This window comes from Notothenia coriiceps, unplaced genomic scaffold (genome assembly GCF_000735185.1).
Source record: "Notothenia coriiceps isolate Sejong01 unplaced genomic scaffold, NC01 NC01_scaffold00003102, whole genome shotgun sequence".
Classification (NCBI taxonomy): Eukaryota; Metazoa; Chordata; class Actinopteri; order Perciformes; family Nototheniidae; genus Notothenia; species Notothenia coriiceps.
Window position 1 is genome coordinate 73,894 of NW_011335803.1, and position 18,994 is coordinate 92,887.

General features: G+C 40.6%; 3 protein-coding genes across 3 annotated transcripts; 1 reads left to right on the top strand and 2 right to left on the bottom strand.

Annotated features, from left to right (window-relative positions):
- Nucleotides 1-511: 511 nt before the first annotated feature.
- LOC104941078 (kelch-like protein 33) lies at nucleotides 512-4,808 on the bottom strand. The gene is made up of 4 exons (XM_010766119.1): nucleotides 3,864-4,808; nucleotides 2,833-3,781; nucleotides 2,558-2,728; nucleotides 512-1,498 (listed from the first exon to the last, which is right to left on the bottom strand). The coding sequence occupies exons 1-4, from the start codon at nucleotides 4,678-4,680 to the stop codon at nucleotides 979-981; spliced, it is 2,457 nt and encodes an 818-aa protein (XP_010764421.1). The 5' UTR covers nucleotides 4,681-4,808; the 3' UTR covers nucleotides 512-978.
- A 913-nt stretch (nucleotides 4,809-5,721) lies between these two features.
- LOC104941084 (uncharacterized) lies at nucleotides 5,722-7,669 on the top strand. The gene is given in 4 exon segments (XM_010766126.1): nucleotides 5,722-6,177; nucleotides 6,606-6,629; nucleotides 6,741-6,919; nucleotides 7,041-7,669. Coding segments are annotated over 4 exon segments (882 nt in total). The 5' UTR covers nucleotides 5,722-5,779; the 3' UTR covers nucleotides 7,322-7,669.
- A 246-nt stretch (nucleotides 7,670-7,915) lies between these two features.
- LOC104941080 (poly [ADP-ribose] polymerase 14-like) lies at nucleotides 7,916-18,176 on the bottom strand. Its single transcript, XM_010766121.1, has 15 exons — nucleotides 17,867-18,176; nucleotides 16,065-16,219; nucleotides 13,708-15,810; nucleotides 13,316-13,552; nucleotides 12,989-13,207; nucleotides 12,830-12,896; nucleotides 12,162-12,308; nucleotides 11,967-12,026; nucleotides 11,609-11,785; nucleotides 11,198-11,336; nucleotides 11,024-11,079; nucleotides 9,975-10,688; nucleotides 9,746-9,879; nucleotides 9,403-9,580; nucleotides 7,916-8,559 (listed from the first exon to the last, which is right to left on the bottom strand). The coding sequence occupies exons 1-15, from the start codon at nucleotides 18,039-18,041 to the stop codon at nucleotides 8,279-8,281; spliced, it is 4,842 nt and encodes a 1,613-aa protein (XP_010764423.1). The 5' UTR covers nucleotides 18,042-18,176; the 3' UTR covers nucleotides 7,916-8,278.
- Between the last annotated feature and the right edge of the window lie 818 nt (nucleotides 18,177-18,994).

Here is an 18,994-nt window from a genome sequence, read left to right on the forward strand (position 1 = left end):
AGCTTTTGCTGAACCCTTGTTGTCATCAATAAGCTCTCCTACTAAAATAAAAAGGAGCTGCCTCATGAGCTCACTGCTTTTTCTCCAGCTACTGTACAGGAACCTTAACTTTTGTGTGTTAATCTTTTGTCTCTGAAAATGCTCACCAAGGCGCATCTTTGTAACTACCACACCGACGGAAGTGTGACACATTTTCAAGTGCATTTAAAAACCTTGAAAGGATGCATTCCCAAACTGAGATGGAATTCATAGACAGTGATGGAGACTGAGGCTGTGTTCCCACCGTAACACGAAAACCAAGGAACTTTTCGGAGCTCGATTGGAGGCCCTGGGGCACTGAAGCTAAACTGAAGAAAATACAAAATAACAGTGAAACTGAGGTCAATATGAACAGTAACTATTACTATATTGTTTATTTTCTGTTGATAGACATCCTTTTACTTTGTGCTGGTTTTTTTACTTACAAAATAATCACATGGTTCTGCACTAAAACATTGAGACAAAAGTCAAATTAAGAGCATGTATATTTATATCAGACAAAATGAACATTTAAAAACGTCTGTTGTGTCAAGTAGCTATTTTTGTAATTCTGCTAATGCAGTCAGTCACTCTTATTCATATCCATGAGTTATCATTAACTTAAGTGCAGAGATTAATTTCATATTGTGAGAAACTGTTGATAGCTAATTATACTCCTGGGATACTTAATATACTGTATCGCAACAAGTATTTGGGATCGTATGCATAATCCTACTCTTAAGTATAGTTTATTTTTCAAGAAAATGAAGAGACAAAACAATTCTATTGTTTACATCTAAGTCATTCTGGACTTAGATTTCTATAATTTAAACAAAATATCTGACAAAACAACCGTTTTGTTTTTTTAGCCAAACCACATTTGACAATAATAAATACAATTTGGGGAACAGATCACACCAAAGAGGTTTCAAATAAAGGTTAATCTTGACCATTCAGTTACTAAAGCCTAAAGTGCGGGGGCAATCGGAGCAGACATGCCCGTATGTCAGTAACAGCCCCAGGCAGTTTGCCCATCGTCTCCCATCGCTGTGTGATCGGTTCAAACCTGTGGACCAGTCCAGACTCACTGCAATCGTCCTGGCAGTATCCTCCAAGAACATATATCTTCTCCTCTAGGACAGCGGAGGCTGCGCCCACATGAGGAACAGGCAGAGAGGCGAAAGCAGTCCAGGAATCAACCACAGGATCGTACACCTCACAGGCCTGTTGGTCAGTGTAAGACGTCCGCAGGTTACACACACCACCGGCGGCGTAAAGATGGCCTCGCAGTGGCTCCATGCAATGCTGGGCCCGATCATGGGTCATGTCTGCCAGGTAGGTGGTTCCTCTCTCTGGGTGGTACAGGAACATGGAAACCAGACACATGTACTTACAGTTGAAACCTCCAGATATGAAGATTCTTCCATCTAGGACAGTGGCCGCATGGCCGCTCAGAGACTGGTCCAAGGGCTGCGTAAAGCTGGGAAAATTAAAACAAGGTGGAAGTGGAGTTAAATCTATCTCCATAATAGTCCATACTCCAATCCTTAGTTTAAGGCAGTGCTTCTCAAAGTGTGGTCCTGCGGACCACTGTTGGTCCGTGAGCACCCCCTAGTGGTCCATGAGTATATCGGTACAATTTCACATTTTAAATAAATAAATAAATTTAAGTTTTCCGCACTCTCGCGGGAATATCTCCGTAATAGAGCAAGCTTACGTTTCACTTTCGATTGCATGACATAGCCCAGCGCAACACCTTCATCACACATGTTGCCACTTGTTTGTACCATTTTCAGGCGATTTATAATCTGTTCTAGAAAAACGATGTGATTTGGGATATTTGTGGAGTTTGGTGGTCCGCAAGTTTTTTTTTATTGGTTAAGTGGTCCTTGGTATGAAAAAGTTTGAGAAACACTGGTTTAAGGTGATTTGACACTAATGAAAACATAGTAATAAAAAACTATACTTAATCCGCTAATAGATACCCTTAAATACTACACATTGTTCCTTTAATAAAGACAGTAGATGTCTGGCATATTTATTCAATGTCAACATTCAATGGTTTTTGGTATGAAGGGAACAAAGGTTTCCAAGGCACTGACACATTTAGTATTTGATAGAGTCAAAATGGTGTCATCTGCTGGCCATCATTTGTTATTGCATTTGTATAGAAGGAGAGAGATTCAACATATACAGGTAGGTGAAGTCACAGTTTTCATCATTGATATTTGATCAATATTATGAACACTGGCCAATTTTAAACAGTATATGTCTACTTGTCAATATTGGGACATATTCCCAAGCATGATATATTGCTTTTATACAAAGCGACCTACAACAAGTGAAATAAACCATGAAGATACTAACTCAGAACAGCAAGAAATCTGAAAGTATATTCACTTCAAATAAGCCAAACTGTGTATTTATATTTTGACCTACATCCTCTTTAGGATTTAGGACACTTTGGAAAGGAACCCAATGCTTTTGAGCAAAACTCTACAGATATTGTCTGTTTTAAGAGAAACGTCACTAATCTTACCTCCAGGAGTCAGTGTCTGGGTTGTACACTTCAACGCTGCCTACGTTGGTATTGATCTCCTTATCTCCACCAAAGGCATAAAGACACCCCTCTTGTACCACCACTGAGAAGTTGCTTCTAAACTCCAGCATGTCAGCTAGCCTCTTCCAGCTGTCCTGCACAGGGTCATAACTTGCATGTGCGCGATGAAGGTAGAGACGAAAAAGGTGAGACCAGTTTTGTGCAACTATGTGACAATATATTATTGAAATTAGGAAAAGCATATTTGCAATTACCTGTAGGCAGATTTCATCATGTCATCCTTGTTGTAGTAGTAACAGCCTCCAATCACATACAACCTTCCCAGTAATGCTGCGAGTCCATGCCTGAACTTTGGCTTGTCTGGCATCTCTCCCAGCCTCCTCCACTCCATCGCCTTCACCAACCCTGGGCCACTGCGTAGGGAGTTTGCAAACCAAAGTTCCTTGTTTGGTATGTGCTGAAAACCATCTGGGTTCAGCTGGTCTCCACCAACCACAACCAGAGCGTCTTTGGGATGCCGAACCCGGCACGGATCCTGGGTTTCGGGAAGGCTAAAACCAAATTCCTTGAGTGCTGAACCATAGAGTTCCACCTCCTTGTTTCCAAAGCACTCAATGCGTAGGTAAATGGCTCTGACCTCTCTGAACTCTCGAAAGGTCATGAGGGGGAACCTTACTCCGGTCATCAGTCGGCCAGCCTGGCCCAATCTCTCCTCAGGATCAGCCTCAACCCATGAGATTACAGCTCGAAAAACAGTCAACTCTGAAGGCACGCACAGTTCATCGCAGTGGATGATATCTAGAAGCTTCTCTGCCGGTAAGTCCTGAAACTTTGGAGTGAGTGACACCTCCCAGAAGTTCCTCCGTACAAAGTCATTGGATTCCACGAGCAACTCTGACATCTCGTAGGCTTCAGCAAAAGAGGCCACGTCAAGGCAGGAGCTTGCTTCCATTTCCTGTCGCATGAAGTTGAGGCAAAGTGAGAGGGCAGGCTGGAATTGAAGCTGGAGGGCCGTGCATGTCATCTCGAAGACACAGTCCCAGCTAAGTGGAAGCGTGCCACTGTAGGAGCATCTGATCAGAACGTCTAACTCAGACGCAGATATGAAGGGAAGGGAAATACGGGTTTGATGTGATTCTCTCATACCACAGGTGAACATGCCACGGAAAAAGTCACTGCTTGCTGCAAGGATAACTCTGTGGACTGGAAACAAAAAAAAGAAGTGTTTAGTAAATGAAATCATTAACAAGACACCTACCAAGAAATGGTATGATTGTCTACTCACCATAGAAAACAGCACCGCCCACATCTAAAATCAAGTTACACCCGACTATGTCCAGCCACAACTTCTCAATGGACTGAAGAGTTATCTTCATCTGTTCTAGGGCAGAGTACTTTCGCTCTTCCTTCTTAGGACTTCTACCTTCATTCATCCTCTCCTCTTTGCTGCAGAATTCCAGCAATCTAGGGATGTCCAGTGCTTGAGCTGCAGCCACAATCGAGGTCATGCTCTCTCTGTTCAAGGACAATACGGCTCCAGTGTAGGCAAACTCCAAAACTGCCTTCAGCCCAACAAGATCAACCTCAGGAGACAGAGACACTGACCACTTTTGGTCGTCGTCATTGTGTATTCGTTCTTCATTTCCATTCCTCAGCCTCTCTTGGATAAAGGAACTGATTGCAGCGAGGATGAGGGAGTGTACGTTAAAGCTTTTTCCATTATGAGTGGTCAGAGTCAGGTCAGTCAGAAGAGAAGAATCCAGGAATTCTTTCAAGGCAATGAATATCTCTTTAGGATAGGTTTCATTTCGGTATGTGTGGACATTCCCAAGTCCTTCATGCCCGAATGTGTCCTCATGCATATTCTGCTCAATTCCTTCCTTACAAGTACCAATCATCCTGTCCTCGGACCCCTCTTTCTTTCCCATCCCACTCGTGAGCCCCATTCTGGAGTCATTGAAGGCCACAATCCTCCGCAGCTCACGGTTGTCCTGTTCAATCCCTTCTTGGCCACCATCTTCAATCGCTCTTTTCCTCCGATCTTTCTCTCTCCTCCATTGTTCTTCCCATTCCATTGGAAGGGTACACCGAGTGAAGTCCATGTCTGCGGATAGGCGTAATTTTTTAACTAACTCCTACCCACAGTTCTTAGAATTACTGATGAAATACAGCACAATATGTTATCTTGAATTCCTTTAAAGATTAACCTTTTATTTAACATATTAACTTTGTCTGCCTCCCCAGATCTTGCTGTCCCACTCTTATCCACCCTCTCTCTATCTCGGATTCAACTTTGCTCACTGCAAAACAAGCAGCTATTCATAGCAACTGGGTCACAGAGATCAAGTGGCAGCCAAATCTTGGCCTTAGGTCGTTGAAATGTTCATCAAGGAGGAACATAGGGATTCATTTGAGTTAATTGCAGTCAATCAAGAGCCAGATAAAATACTTCCCTAGCATTGACCTCAACTATGACCTTGACCCAGAAACAAACAATTGTTAAGGAGCCGGACGGAAACTAGGTGTTTTTATGGGAAATTATTGCCTATTTTGTACCTCGTGTTTATGGTTATTGCTCATAAAATTATTTTCCACAAAGGATTTTTCATCCATAAACTATAAATACAAATAATTAACCAGGACTCATTCATCAGGTGTGATAAAGGCTACAGAGTGTGTTGTATATTGTGATAGAAAAAGATGATATGGACTTTTGGCACCAACACGAGAGGTTTTTAAAAAATATATGAATTCCTGAACCCAAAAAAAGACCCGGAAGAAGAACTATACATTAACCATCTGACTCCATGTCCAGATAACACATTGTGAACTCTGTGCCAGTGGAAAAGCTGTGTGTTTTTTTATTAAATGGAGCTACTGTGCAAAATCCAGTTTGTTTGAGCTTAACCAGCTCACCAGTTGTTCTCCACCAAAATCTCTTCTATCAAGTAGGACATTTAGATTATTATCTTAAACGGACATTTTGTAGACATTATCAACAACGTCGACAAAACAAAAGCAATTGACACATTTCCAATGAGGAAATAGGTCAAGTGTTTTATGTTATCTGTTTTTCAGCTTTGATCTACAGTATGCAATAGTTTTGACAAATGATTAACCTGGACCTTTTATAAATGGATGTCTTCACTGTCAGTAAACAGTCCTTCCAATACATTTAACAAGTGCTTTTCAAGCTGAACAATGGAGAGACTGTCAGTGACCATGGTTGTGTGGTTGCTTGCTGCATCACAATGCCAGGCTGGAGGAATTGACCATCTGAACCAGGAGGCGAAAAATGAAATCCATGCAAACAACTGGGTAGAGACGGATTCTCTCCAGATTTTAAACCAAGGGCTAGAAGCACCAGTCATATTGACCACAAACTCAACAGAAACCCTTCCAAGCTGTGAGCGACCCATCTACACGGTGCTTAAGGAGCTGGGGGCTCTCGAAGAAAAGCTTGCGGCTACCGTGCGAACCCTGGAGGAAACAAACAAAAAGCTGGAGGCCAGTGAGAAGAAGTTGTCTGATCTCGACAGCAGGGTGACTGAACTAAGTGCAGTAGATCAAGGTAATAAAGTATAATATACTTATAACCTGTAGTGGGCTTAATTATTTTAGTATGAACATAAACCAAAGCTTGAGTTGCACATCATTTATTTTGGCAGACATACATTTATGTAATGACTCTTTGGTATTATCTCTAGCCTTCAAAGTGATTTCCTTTTAAGGGTCAAAGCTTCTTTGACATATTGTGTTAATACAGGGGGATGAGGTCTCAAACAGACAGGCAAAAAGGAACAGTTCAGGGTTTTAGTGAGAAAATGAAGAAAACATGAGCATACTGGCATAGGTAAACAAGTCCAATCACAAAAAACAGAGTCTATCGGTAAACAGAACCAAATAGGAGCAAGTGAGCAGATACAAATTCTGGTTAGGTTCTCAAAATCAAGGCACGAAACAACACAATGTCAAGGAGATCGGTCAAATGACAGGGGAATGACTGGTACATTTGGGTTACTAACAGGCTGATAAGGGGAAAGCAGAACAGGTGAGCCGCTGGGCAGGGGAGGGGTTACTGCAGCTTGAAGAGAGTGGCTGGATGTGGGAGTTTGAAGTCTGCGTGCATCTGCTGGGTAGAAGGCATTAGCGAGATGTAAAGGCACCCTTTTAATTATCTCTCAATATTGTTATATTTTGTTTGTCTCTCAGGAAGGCCTCGGGTTGCATTTTCAGCTGCACTTCCAGTAGATGGCACCATTGGTCCTTTGAATGTCCATTACACTCTGGTGTACAAACGTGTTCTTTCAAACATTGGAGAACGTTACAGCCCAGTCTCAGGTCAGTATTCAATGTCCTACAATTTCACTCGTTCAACTTACAATCACACCACCTATGGAAGTATTGCAGGTTTGATATACAAACTTTTGTTTTTCCTTCTCTCTCTTTCATTTCTCTACAGGTTATTTTACAGCACCGGTGCAAGGAGTCTATTATTTCACCTTTACATCCCACTGTTGGGCTGGTAATGCAGACTGTGGTAGCAGTTTGTTCCTAAATGATAACCAAGTAGTGTCATGGTATAGTTCAGATGATCATAACCCCCACTCTGGTTCTAACAGTGCTGTCTTGCAGCTGCAAGTTGGAGACAACGTGAGTGTTCGTGTCTGGCACAATTGGAGGATTAGTGATAATAGCAATAAGTACTGCTCCTTCAGTGGATTTTGGCTTTTCCCTTTGTAAAATAAAATAATTGAGCAGTCGGTTTTTTATCAGATCAAACGTTTAATAAGGTAAAAAAAGGCTGTGACTTTAGCTTAAAACACTTGATGTTGTTTGTTAGTTAAAAATGAGAATACAATAGTTTTTTTTTTCTTACCTGATTCGTGTTGGAACACAATGGAATTGATAAGACTTGCATTTGCATAATTTCATGAATTAAAAAAACAGCTTTTTAACTGTTTGAATATTTGTTTTGGAAGATATGTTAAAATGGTTATATTCTGTACTCGTTCATGATTTCTAAATGACACAATTGCCAATATTTCTCGATACCTTTGAATCATAATGTACAACATCAATCTTTATATCATATTTTTTTATTTTCATTGTTGAGGATGGTGCCCTGCCTCTCAAATGGACAATTAAAGTGCATTTATTGGAAAAACATTGAAAATAAATCGTTTTTTCAATTCAATATGCATAATGTTGAACCGGTTACCTTAACTAAATACATAATGTTTAAAGGCAATTTAAAAAGGAAATAAAACCAAAAATAAATACTTCCAAAATACTGTATTAAACATTAAAATGAAATAAATGAAAGGATAATAACCCTTAAAATAAAAATCGTTGCATGATTGAAGTTATTGCATACCGAAACTTTTAAGCACTAGCATTACATTTTACTGTGTGGCACATACGGTGTTCAGCTTTGGAAGATATTAGGTTCAATTAAAGGATCTCCCAAATGAAAAGTGTTAAAGCTTTGTCCTTCAATACAATGCTGTTGAATACACATGGAGGATGTGTTAAATGGCATCTCTTCTATTTGTCACAACATCTGATTGTTTTACAGTTATTTAAAAGTGCTTCTGAGATACATCTCTATTCCAAATCAGCTCACGAAAAAAAAGATATCTATAATAGAATCTTTATGGCACATTGCAAAGTGTAACAAACCATTTGTTTTAGTTACACTCAGCTGAAGGTGATAAGGTGTTCTGGGTAGGCCTGGTCATCGTGGAAGATCACGAACATGGAGGGGTTCTGCTGGTTGTCCACACAACTGTCGAAGCAGTCAGTTTTGTCTGAGCCTCGAGGAGGGGGGGCTTTCAGATCAGAATGGCCGATGGTGTAGCGACCGGTCAGGACTCGAGCCACGTACAGCCTCTTCATGCCTGACGCGTCTGCCGGGGAAAACCCGGCAGCCGAATACGCCGCAGTGACTGCAAAGTACACTCCCTTTCCAAATGCAGCAGCTGTGATAGAATAAAAAAAAGACAATATTATATATAGCCCAATGGCTACTACAATCAGCAGATGTAGTAGCCATGCTTTTTGACAGGTTAGAAAGCAAACATATCTGTAATATGTAATTTTGAGTGGTAGCAGTTCCAATGAAAGATATATACAATCTATTTTTCACTAGTCAAGTTACTAGCTTTTGATATCAACATTTCTATTCTTACATGCTCATGTAGATATCTTAACTCATAATAAGTATAAGTATATATAAGTCCTTAGATTTTTCGACACTAAGCCTAAGAGTTGACAAAGCCGCTGTCCCAGAGAACTGCTGTGATTCCCCTCTGTATAATCTGCGCTACACATATGCTCGTATTGTAGTACTCTTGGTGTCGCTATCAGATTGCAAGCACTATCTGTTCCTGCAGTGGTTAGCTTGTCTGCTATCTCTCACTCCTGTGCGTCTTTAGGAAACTAGCCAGCTTCAGCAAAATGCCTTTTCACCGTTATCGTCACACATGAGTTTTGCAGTAGTGATGGTTTTTACTGAAGTCCTGTAGTCTCCAGTCAGTTCAAAACATGGAGCTTATTTTAGCCAATTCTTGCCCATTCTTTGCGTTTAAACTGCCATGCAATCCACGGTAAACATCCATGCTGTAAATACGGGTCAAACTTGTGCTTTATTTGCGTTCGATTCCTTTTGAGGCGTAAAGTTTTCCAGATAAATCAAGAGTGTGAACAGTGTCATCCCCAGTTAAAAAAGGCTTGACATATATTCATTTGGTTGCAGAGAACATCCAAACGAGTCAAATTGTAGCCAGAAGGAGGTTAGCTTAGCATGTTAAAGCATTCCTTACCATGTGCTCCTGCAAAGTTCCTGTCAAATTTGCCCGTTTCAATGCAGTTGCAAGACTCTGCTGATGTGCCATGGTAGAGAAATTTCTCCCCATCCCCAGCTGTGTCATTCTTAGCTAACAAACGCTTCTTGAGCACAGTATAGCCATACCACAGGTAGGGGTTTTGCACTCGTTCAATCTGGGATCAGAGAAGATGAATGTATTACTTATTCTGTACGGTAGGTGTTACATACTTTCTCACAAAATAAATATTGACATGTCATTGTAGCAGAAGCAAAGGTGTAAATAATAGAATTCAAAAGGCGTATTTTGAGAAACTTGTTTTTTGTGTCATCATACTCACTTTGTGAATGTTGTATTTAGCCGTTTGAAGGAAACCCTTCTCTATATTCTTGTACTCTGAAGACGAAGGCTGCAGCTCCACCTTTTTGAAGTGTCCTCCATGCATAGGTTCCCAATGTTCCGGCAACACCAAGGCTGATAAAGAAATAATATGTATTTTACACATTGTTGCAAATTCAAAAAACAGAAATCAATTGAAAGAAAGTTTAGTTTCGTAAAAAACAGCATACTTGTGTCAGACTCGTTCCTTTTCACTTCGAAGGTGATGCCTGTGAGCTGGTTAGTGGCTTTACTTTCCTTCAGGTTCACGGACACCTTTATTCTGTCTGGTGAGGTGATGTCTACAAAAACTTGTTTCTTCTTGTGAGCCTCCTCCAGAATGTAGTTGTCGTGCAGGCTCAGCTCGCGCCAGACTTTATTCGTATCCTGAATCGACCACTGGACATCAAGAGCTAACATTGCTTCATTATTTTCTTCGATGTCTTCGCCAAGGGCTTTTCTGATTGCTTTGTTTATAAGCTCGACGATGGTCAACACGTCCTCTTTCAGGCCTTTCAGCACATACACCTCTGTTCCTGACCCTGAACGATCTCTAGCTTCTGCTCTGGCCGAGTTTTTTGCTCTGTTCCCATTCCGACCTTCAGAACTTTGACGTTTCTTGTATTCCAGGCTCACTTCTAAGACTTTGAGCTTTGCCTGCACTGCCTCCCGCTCCATGTCATCAAGCCTGGAGAAATCCTCCACATCTACGTCTTTCTCCATCAGCTGATTCTGCAGGATCCCCTCCAAATCTCTCTTCATGGTCCTGATGATGTCGGGACCACAACCAATCACAGTTATCACAGCTGGAGGTGGCTTTGAGGATGCGAAGATTTTGTCTTTAGGTGTTGCAGTGGTCCTTGTTCTTGTCTCCTGCCACTTCCTGTGCATTTGTTTAGCTTTTTCTAAGCAAGAAAAAGAAACAAAGGATAAGATAGTCTTACACACACAAAATCTACTTAACTGAGAATGTTGTTCCCATCACTTCATGAGCCAAAATAACTATATACCAATGTAACCTTTTTGTTTGTTGATGACAACAATGTACATGACATATTCCCTAAACATTTAAATAGTGTCTTCATGAAAATAACCATTAGGGATGACATTAACAAAGTCAAAGTTTATCATTTACAAATTATGATTGTTTGCAATGAATTTGGGACTGTTCAAATAGTTACTTGTGACGCCTGTCCAGCACAAAGTATCACATTGTCCTCACTTATAAATGAAAACAAACCTCTTAGGCTTAGGTGGCGAGTGGCTGTTTGTCCAAAGCGGTTCTCCAGCTCTGATCTGAAAAAACACAAAAGAAAAGAGCTTTGAAACAAGCGATTCTGACAGGTCGAACAATGCAACCCATGCTACAACGCAAGCTTTACCTTCCATTGTGTGAGTGAGGTTTATATCTGACCTGAAAGCCTGAAAGACCGATTGCTGGAAGATGACAATGCGGATACGTTTGAGGGAACTTGGTTTCAAGTCCATAATAGCTGAAGTCATGCCATCCAGCAATGCTTTACATGCTTTGGTCAAGTCCATATGAGCTGCACCTGATGGGATATGAAGACACCAATGATGCTTATTATACCGCTGCAGTGACTGGTTGGGACCTTTATTTTGAAATGTGTCAAATTGGCATCATTGTTTTCTAACTTGGAAATAACTGAATGGCTCTTCTTCTACTTGAACATGTAATTATGTATATATTTGTGAAATTTGTAATCAAGTTAACTAGATAGAAAATCATACAACATTTGGATCATTAAGACACATTTGGTGTCAAACATAATGTAAAGTACACATTAACACACACAGTACTAACCAGTGTTAACAGCAGGGAAGGACACTGAGCTGTACCCTTTGCTCTCACAGAGCTTCAGTATCCTTTTGCAATTATTACGAATCACTTCATGGTCACTCTTGAAACTAGCATGTATGATTTCCTTGCAGGCAAGCCCCCCGGGTCCTGTAGTACACATCAAGTCTGCAGGAATTCCCACTGCCAGAAAAAATGACATTTAAAAACCATCATGTTGGATTGTGTATAAAATGTTGGTTTTGTAAAAATGAAGCCATGTGCAGCACACATTTAAAATCACATTTGAAGAACATCTCCGCAAGTAAATGTGATTTATTATCCGACTCTGTCCTACTGTTGTGCGATGAAGTTTTGCGCTTACCTTGTGCCAATTGTCTTTGGACACTGGGCCCCGCTGCAGTCAGAATGGCTTTAGACACGCCTGTGGAGTTTTAAAACACACATTTACTTTAGGATCTTTTGTATGAATATGCTGTATATAAAGCCTAAACAAATATCACCAGTGTGAGGTGCCGTGGTTTCATTTAAATCAAAACATTTAGAAAATGAATCATACCAGATTGGTTGTTGGAGAAGTCAGTTGTGTTGACAATGACATCAGTGTTCTCCTTAGTGATGTCACCAACGGCCATCTGAAGCTTGATACCACCCAACATGGCTGTGACCTCATCGTTAGTTGCGGAGATATGGCGATAAAAGGAAGCTGTCATGTCAATCAAAAAAGAAAGTTCATTGTAAAAATACCTCCCGGCTCGTGTGACAGGCTTTTACAGTAGTATAATAGTAATAGTAGTTTCTTTCTATTCACGGCAAACAATACGAGCTATCATTTGAATTGTATATGGTATCTCTTTTCTTAACCACCGTGTACTTATCTGCTATTAGTTTTTTTGCTTATTGTGTTTTTTATTAATAATAACGTGTGCATACTTACGTAAGTCTATTCTCTTTACTTTATCTGCACTATGCTTCTGCTGTTGTAATAATGTAAATGTCCCCGTTGTGGGACAAATAAAGGAATTCTGATTCTGATCTGATATTTACGTAAAAGCAACTTGTAGCATGTTAGCATTAACTTAAAAAGCTTTAATATAGTGGTGGGTAGCCTATTTAATGTTTTTATTCCCTTTTGCAGCCTAACACTGTTTGTTACAGCCCTAGAAATTATAGAAAACAAGCAGTTTGTCAAAGTGTTGCTGAAAATAACTGAATATCCACAATAACCTTGGTCTGGGTCAGCATCGTTTGTGAACCCTCTGAGATGCATGGTGTCCTGGCAAGACTGGAAGGCCTGGAAAGACAGTGGAAATGGTGTTGTTCTGGTTCCACATGCAAAATGAAAAAACTGTTATATGTCTTTTTGTTACCAGGCATTGTTTTTACCTTGCTCGATTCGATGGATTGAACGATAATACGGACTAAGAAAGATGTTCCAGTGATTCGGTTATGTTCAAATTGACGGACTTCCTCCATTATAACCCTCGCTGCCACGCTGTGAGGGAAACGTAGAGCAGCACCGACCCCCAGCACAGGGAGAGCAACTGAACTGTAGCCACGGATCTGACACGAAGCCAGCATTTTTTTGATGCCATTTCTCAAGACCTGGAAGATTCAAGCATTATCAAGATCAGTACACCCCTTTTTTTTATTGAGTAGGAAAAACTAAACAAAGACATACAATCTAGTTGCAGATTGGTTGCATGGCCTCACCTGGACAGCAGTTCCCTGTTGGTTATTATCCCAGGGAGTGAGGTTGATGAAGAACACTCCTCTAGATTGAAGTGCAGGCAAGCCCTCCACCAGGATTATTTCACCAGGGATTGTAGCTCCGCTTGCTTCGTTATGAAACTTTACAGTCAGCTGAGGTCCTACCATGTTGGACAAAAAGTTTCCAACACGGGAAGAGAGAGGATCATGGCCAACCATGGGGGACACAAGGCCATCCACCTAGGAGAATACAATCATCTAATGACATCCAATTTATGGTTTAAATGACCGTTGTTTACATCAGTACACAGCAATTACAGCAGATTAGCTTGTGAAACATCCTTAATCAAGTGACCAAAGTTACATTAATGCATCATCTTAGCGTAGTTGCTCACCTGCTGGTTCTCGATAGATCCCTGAATGATCTCCACATGGACAGCCCCTCCAGGAGCCCCAGCAGCGGCTCTTCTTGCTGCGTATTGGGCAGAAGCATCCATTTGAAACCCCAGACCACTTGGTGCCCTGTTTCCGGTACTTGTTCCTTGGAGAAGCCGATCACATGCATCCTTCATGGACCTCACCACCTCTCCTCTGTTATCAATCAGGATGATTCTTCTAAGACTTCGCCCTCCCTGGCTGCAAAACTCCTTTACAGCAGTTACAATAGCCTCAGAGCACACAGCCACAGGTACACCAAACAAACCTGAGCTGATACAGGGCATAGCTATAGACCTGAACTCCATCATCTCGGCTAAATTCAAAGCAGACTTGACAGCTTTTTCCAGTAACACCCTTTCTTGTCCACCAGCTTTTCCACCTACAGGCCCAACAGCATGAACCAGTCTCTTGCAGTTTAAGTTCCCCCCTGTGGTCACTACCGCGTTACCAGTGGGAATTTTCCCTGTCTGCTTTACTAAAGCTGTGCTTTCCTTCTGCACCTGAGGGCCACCTGCTTTAGACAGTGCTGCAGCAGCCCCTCCATCATGGTCCAGAAATTCGTTGGCAGCGTTCACCAGGGCATCAGCTTCCTGTTTGGAGATGTCACCCTGGCACACAAGCACCTGGACCCCGTCACGAAGGCTGTAGCTAGCAACTGTTGTGTTTACTTGACCTGCGCCTGCATCAGATGCAAAAGTCTGTCTAGTAGCGTAAGCTTGTTCTTGAAGCTGTACGAGACACTTCTGAGAATGAGCATGTCTTAAAATGTTGTCCCTTCCAGAGCTGCTTTCAATATACCGCACTGCCCCTGGCAATTCAATGGTGACTCTGCCCTTAACAAGGGAGTCAACAAATGTACCGAGTCTATTCCTAACATCAGTCACTTTGCCAGATGGACCTTCCAGCAACATTGTGGGCCCAGAGGAAGATATTAAAGGACAGAAGGTAACCCCTGAATAATCAAAACCATGCAGCTGCAAAAATTCTGGTAACTCAAGCACTAACTCTGGGTAAGGGAGATTGACTTTGCCCTCTATGCTAGCATGATCCAAAATAAACTGTATGACAACTTCATTTAGCTCTTCAACCTCTTTGGTGTGCCCAAGTAAGAACACACTGCTGTCTGCGCCAAACACGACCTTGGACCTGTATTGCCCTTGGTTCATCTCCTTTGTCTCGGACTTCAGCTTTTCCTGAAGCTCAGATGGCACAGTGGAGCAGTTAGGAACATCAATCTTGACTTCCTTGAATTTTTCCTGTAGTTTTCGTTGGATATCATTCAATTTATCAGCAGAGAGACTGAAGAAACGCAGCTCCGTTTCCCGTAACTCTACTTCGGCATTGTCACTAAACCCTAAGAATTGTCCAAGCACCCCTGGACCTCCGTATTCATTTCTCAAGAAGGAAAGAAAATGTGGGCTCATGTCAGAAACTCTCCTTTGGAACACCAACTTCTCCTGATCAGAGATCCAATCTTTAGCCTTAAGAATATCCTCGACAGAGCCTTCCAAATGCAACTGACCTGGAGCTCCCTGCGTGACCTTCACTCCTGGAAAGTCCTTTTGCAAAGTGTGCTCAATCTCCTTCCAGACGAGGCGGAGCTTAGCCTCGCCCAGTCGACAAATGCAGGTTTCCCTCTCAAGTAAACGTGGCCTTTGTTTACCAAGCAAGGCACCTACATCCATCAACTTGGCGTTCACCTGAGAACGCTGCCCAACAACAATTGCCATCCCATTCTCGCTGTAGACCTTAACGTCATTGGTGGTCTGAAGAGAGTTCCTGGACTCAAGCAAAGCTACAACTTTGTGACGGTCCACCTCACAGTGGCACAGGTAGCCATCAAAGAGTTGGTCAACCTCTGCTTTCCAATCTCTAACATAATCTGCAGCACCAGGTTGAGTTAAACAGCTAACTAAAACCCTCCCTTCCTCTGGGTACAGCTGAGCAGAGCAGGCCAAAGAGACTAGTTCTATCTTCAGTCCTTCCCAAGCCTTTGGGCATTCCTTCAGGTATTGTAAAAGGTAAGTGTCAGGTTGTAGTTCATATTCTTCAGGCGGTTCCTGATGGAAACATATATAGTTTCATTTTTAATACAGAACCGTTTTAAGGAGTTATGGAAGTTCAATCAACAAGACACACAACATATGACATCTATGAACAACACCATTTTAAATGAAAGTGCTGGGATGCTTTAACAATTAATTGGAAATACCATAAAACTAGTTTTATACACAATCATTTTCAATTGTTCGTATCAAACTGAATGGGTTTATTTTGCTCTGAGACACTAATTAGGAAGACTTTCCACACTGACCTGTGATGAAGTTGAGTCCAGTTTTGGGCTAACTAACTTGCTTGTAGTTGGGGTAGTGATGGGTGAGAAGGTGGGGCTTGCTCGCACATTCAGCACCAGACGAACATCTGCAAACTTTACTTCATGTTTAGATTTCTGCAGGACTCTTTGCTGATCTGAGACAGAAAAAGGAGACATTTTAGGCCCTTTGTCTTGAAAGCATCACCAGAGAGACTCAACAATAACAATGAGATGTAAAAATCAACAAAAAAATAAAAGCATACATAAAGAGACACGAAATAACCCAAACTAAATTAAAAACAACTACAAACTGACATGAAACAACCACAACGAGATGTAAGCTTAAAAAAAGAGACTCAAAACAACAATGAAAAGATTGAAGCCTCTACAAAGAGACGCAAAACAGCACAGAGCTGTTCAACGACCACAATCAAATAAAACCATCTTTTAACAGACAAAATAACCCAAACTAGATTTAAAACGACCCCAAGAGATGTAATAAGCACCCACAAAGATAAACAAAACATCTCAACACATATTAAAGCATCTACAGACCCAAAACAACCACAAGGGGGTGCAAGACAACTACAAAGAGACACCAAACACCCAAAAAATAATGCAATATGAACTACAGAGAGACAGAACAACCATTAAGGGATGCAAATTACCAATAAAATAAAAAAAGAATCAAGAAAGAGACACACAACATTGACAAGAGCTGCAAAACAACAACAAAGAGACACCAAACATCAACAAAAGGATGCAATATGAACTACAACGAGACAAAACAAGCATTAAGGGATGCCAAATGACCAATAACATAAGAAAAGAGACAAATCAACCACAACGGGTGCAAAACAACTACAAAGAGAAACCAAACACCTACAAATGGATGCAATAATGAACTACAGAGAGACAAAACCTAAACTAAAGACTAAAGTAGATAAGACAACTGCAAACAGACACACAACGACCACAAGAAGGGCGTGCCAAACATTCACAAAGAGACACCAAACGCCCATTAAAGAATGCAATATGAACTATGCAGAGAGGCAACATAACCCAAACTAGATTTAAAACAACTAAAAACGGCCTTAAAACGACCCCAAGAGATGGAAGCAAAGAGAAACAAAACATCTAGAGACATATTAAAGCATCTACAGACCCAAAATAACCACAAGGGGGTGCAAAACAACTACAAAGAGACACCAAACGCCCATAAAAGAATGCAATATGAACTATGCAGAGACAAAACAACCATAAAGGAATGCAAAATGACTACATAGACATAGAACCAGAAAGAGGGGCAAGCCAACTAGAAAGAGATTCAAAAACAGACGAGATACAAATCCACTACAAAGACCTACAAAGTGACCAAGAGAAAAGCAAAACAACACAATACAAAAATAATTATGCAAAGCCAGACACCAGAAAGTATACAGTTGACGAACACAATACAATTTGTTTTAATATGCTGAGTCCATGGTTCATTTCGTACTTTTTGAGGAGCAGTCTGAACTCCCTGTGAAAGTGAAACTAAAAGGATAGGTTTATAAATTATAAAAGAGAACGTTGATATACAGCACAGTGTGAAAGAGAGGAATATCGACACTGAAAAGGTATAGATATGGCTCTGTAAGCAGAAACATAAATCTGTCTGTTTGATTAAAAAGCAGAAACTATGGAATGATATCAATATGTTTACAGTGCAGCCATACTTTCACTTTCGTCAGCCAAAGCACTACGTATTTAAAGAAAAAAATCGAAATGACCCTGTGAGCGGACATCATTTAAAAGCTTACCTGCTCTGTCATTAAACGCAATTCGGTACACTTTATTTTCTTCGTTTGTTATCGAACCGCAGTCACCACCTCCTGATTTGCGACGATTTCGAAAGTAAAGTTCTGCCCTCTTTTTACTTTCTCCCTCCAGATTAGGACACTCGAAGAAAACGGGATACTGGAAAGCGTCATCCATAGTCTGAACACTTGATAAACTAAACAATTAAAATGTATAGCCACATTAAAGGACGATTAAACACTGGGGTACCCGGGTTGAACGCAATCGTTTCAAGTGCAGGCTCGGGCCTTTCCTTCAGAATTTAAACTAACGTCTCTCGAGCAAAATCACGCGTGACTGCAACGAGACTTATCACTTCCAGGAGTGTCCAGTTATTTAGTCAACAACGCATAATAATCTAACTAACACTTGCTGTGTAAAGCCCTACAGAACAACTTTGAAATCACACAGTTTATCAATAATCGGTGTAAAATTATGGAATGGATTTAACCCCATTGTCATCAACAATTCAAATCTAGATTTAGAAAAATAATATTAGCAGACTGCACAAATTTACAAAAAATGTCTATTCCTAAAATAAAATAAAGGGTAAAAAACACACCGCAGTGAGTGTCTGTCCTTGTGTTTGTGTTTTCCATAAAAAATAAAATAAATAAAAATAGGATGAGAACTACTGTATTGTAAGCATACATGGAATAGTATGAATTACTTGATTCTTTACCTTTTTTTATTTTTTATTGATTTGGTATTGCATTTCCCTTTTGCCCTGGAAATTACCTTTTTAAATCCTATCTTGAAATCTGAAGTGTGTGTGTGTATTGTGTGTGTTTGCCATAGGGCCTACATTGCAAGAACCACAAGCCCAGTCCATGGTTAACAGTTTATTAAATGTCAGAAGAAAAAAAATCAATTGTTTACATAAAATAAAAACATATTATAATCATGATTTTACATAATTTCAACCATTATTGCCCAATTTGAATTACATCTTGGAAATTAAAAACATGTGATAAAGTGAGTATATGAAATGTTTATTATAGCAAAGCAGAATAGGTTAATTATCTCTTGAACTCTACCAATGGGATACAACAAATACCTTAAGAAATAAAAATAAAAACACACTTTGAAAG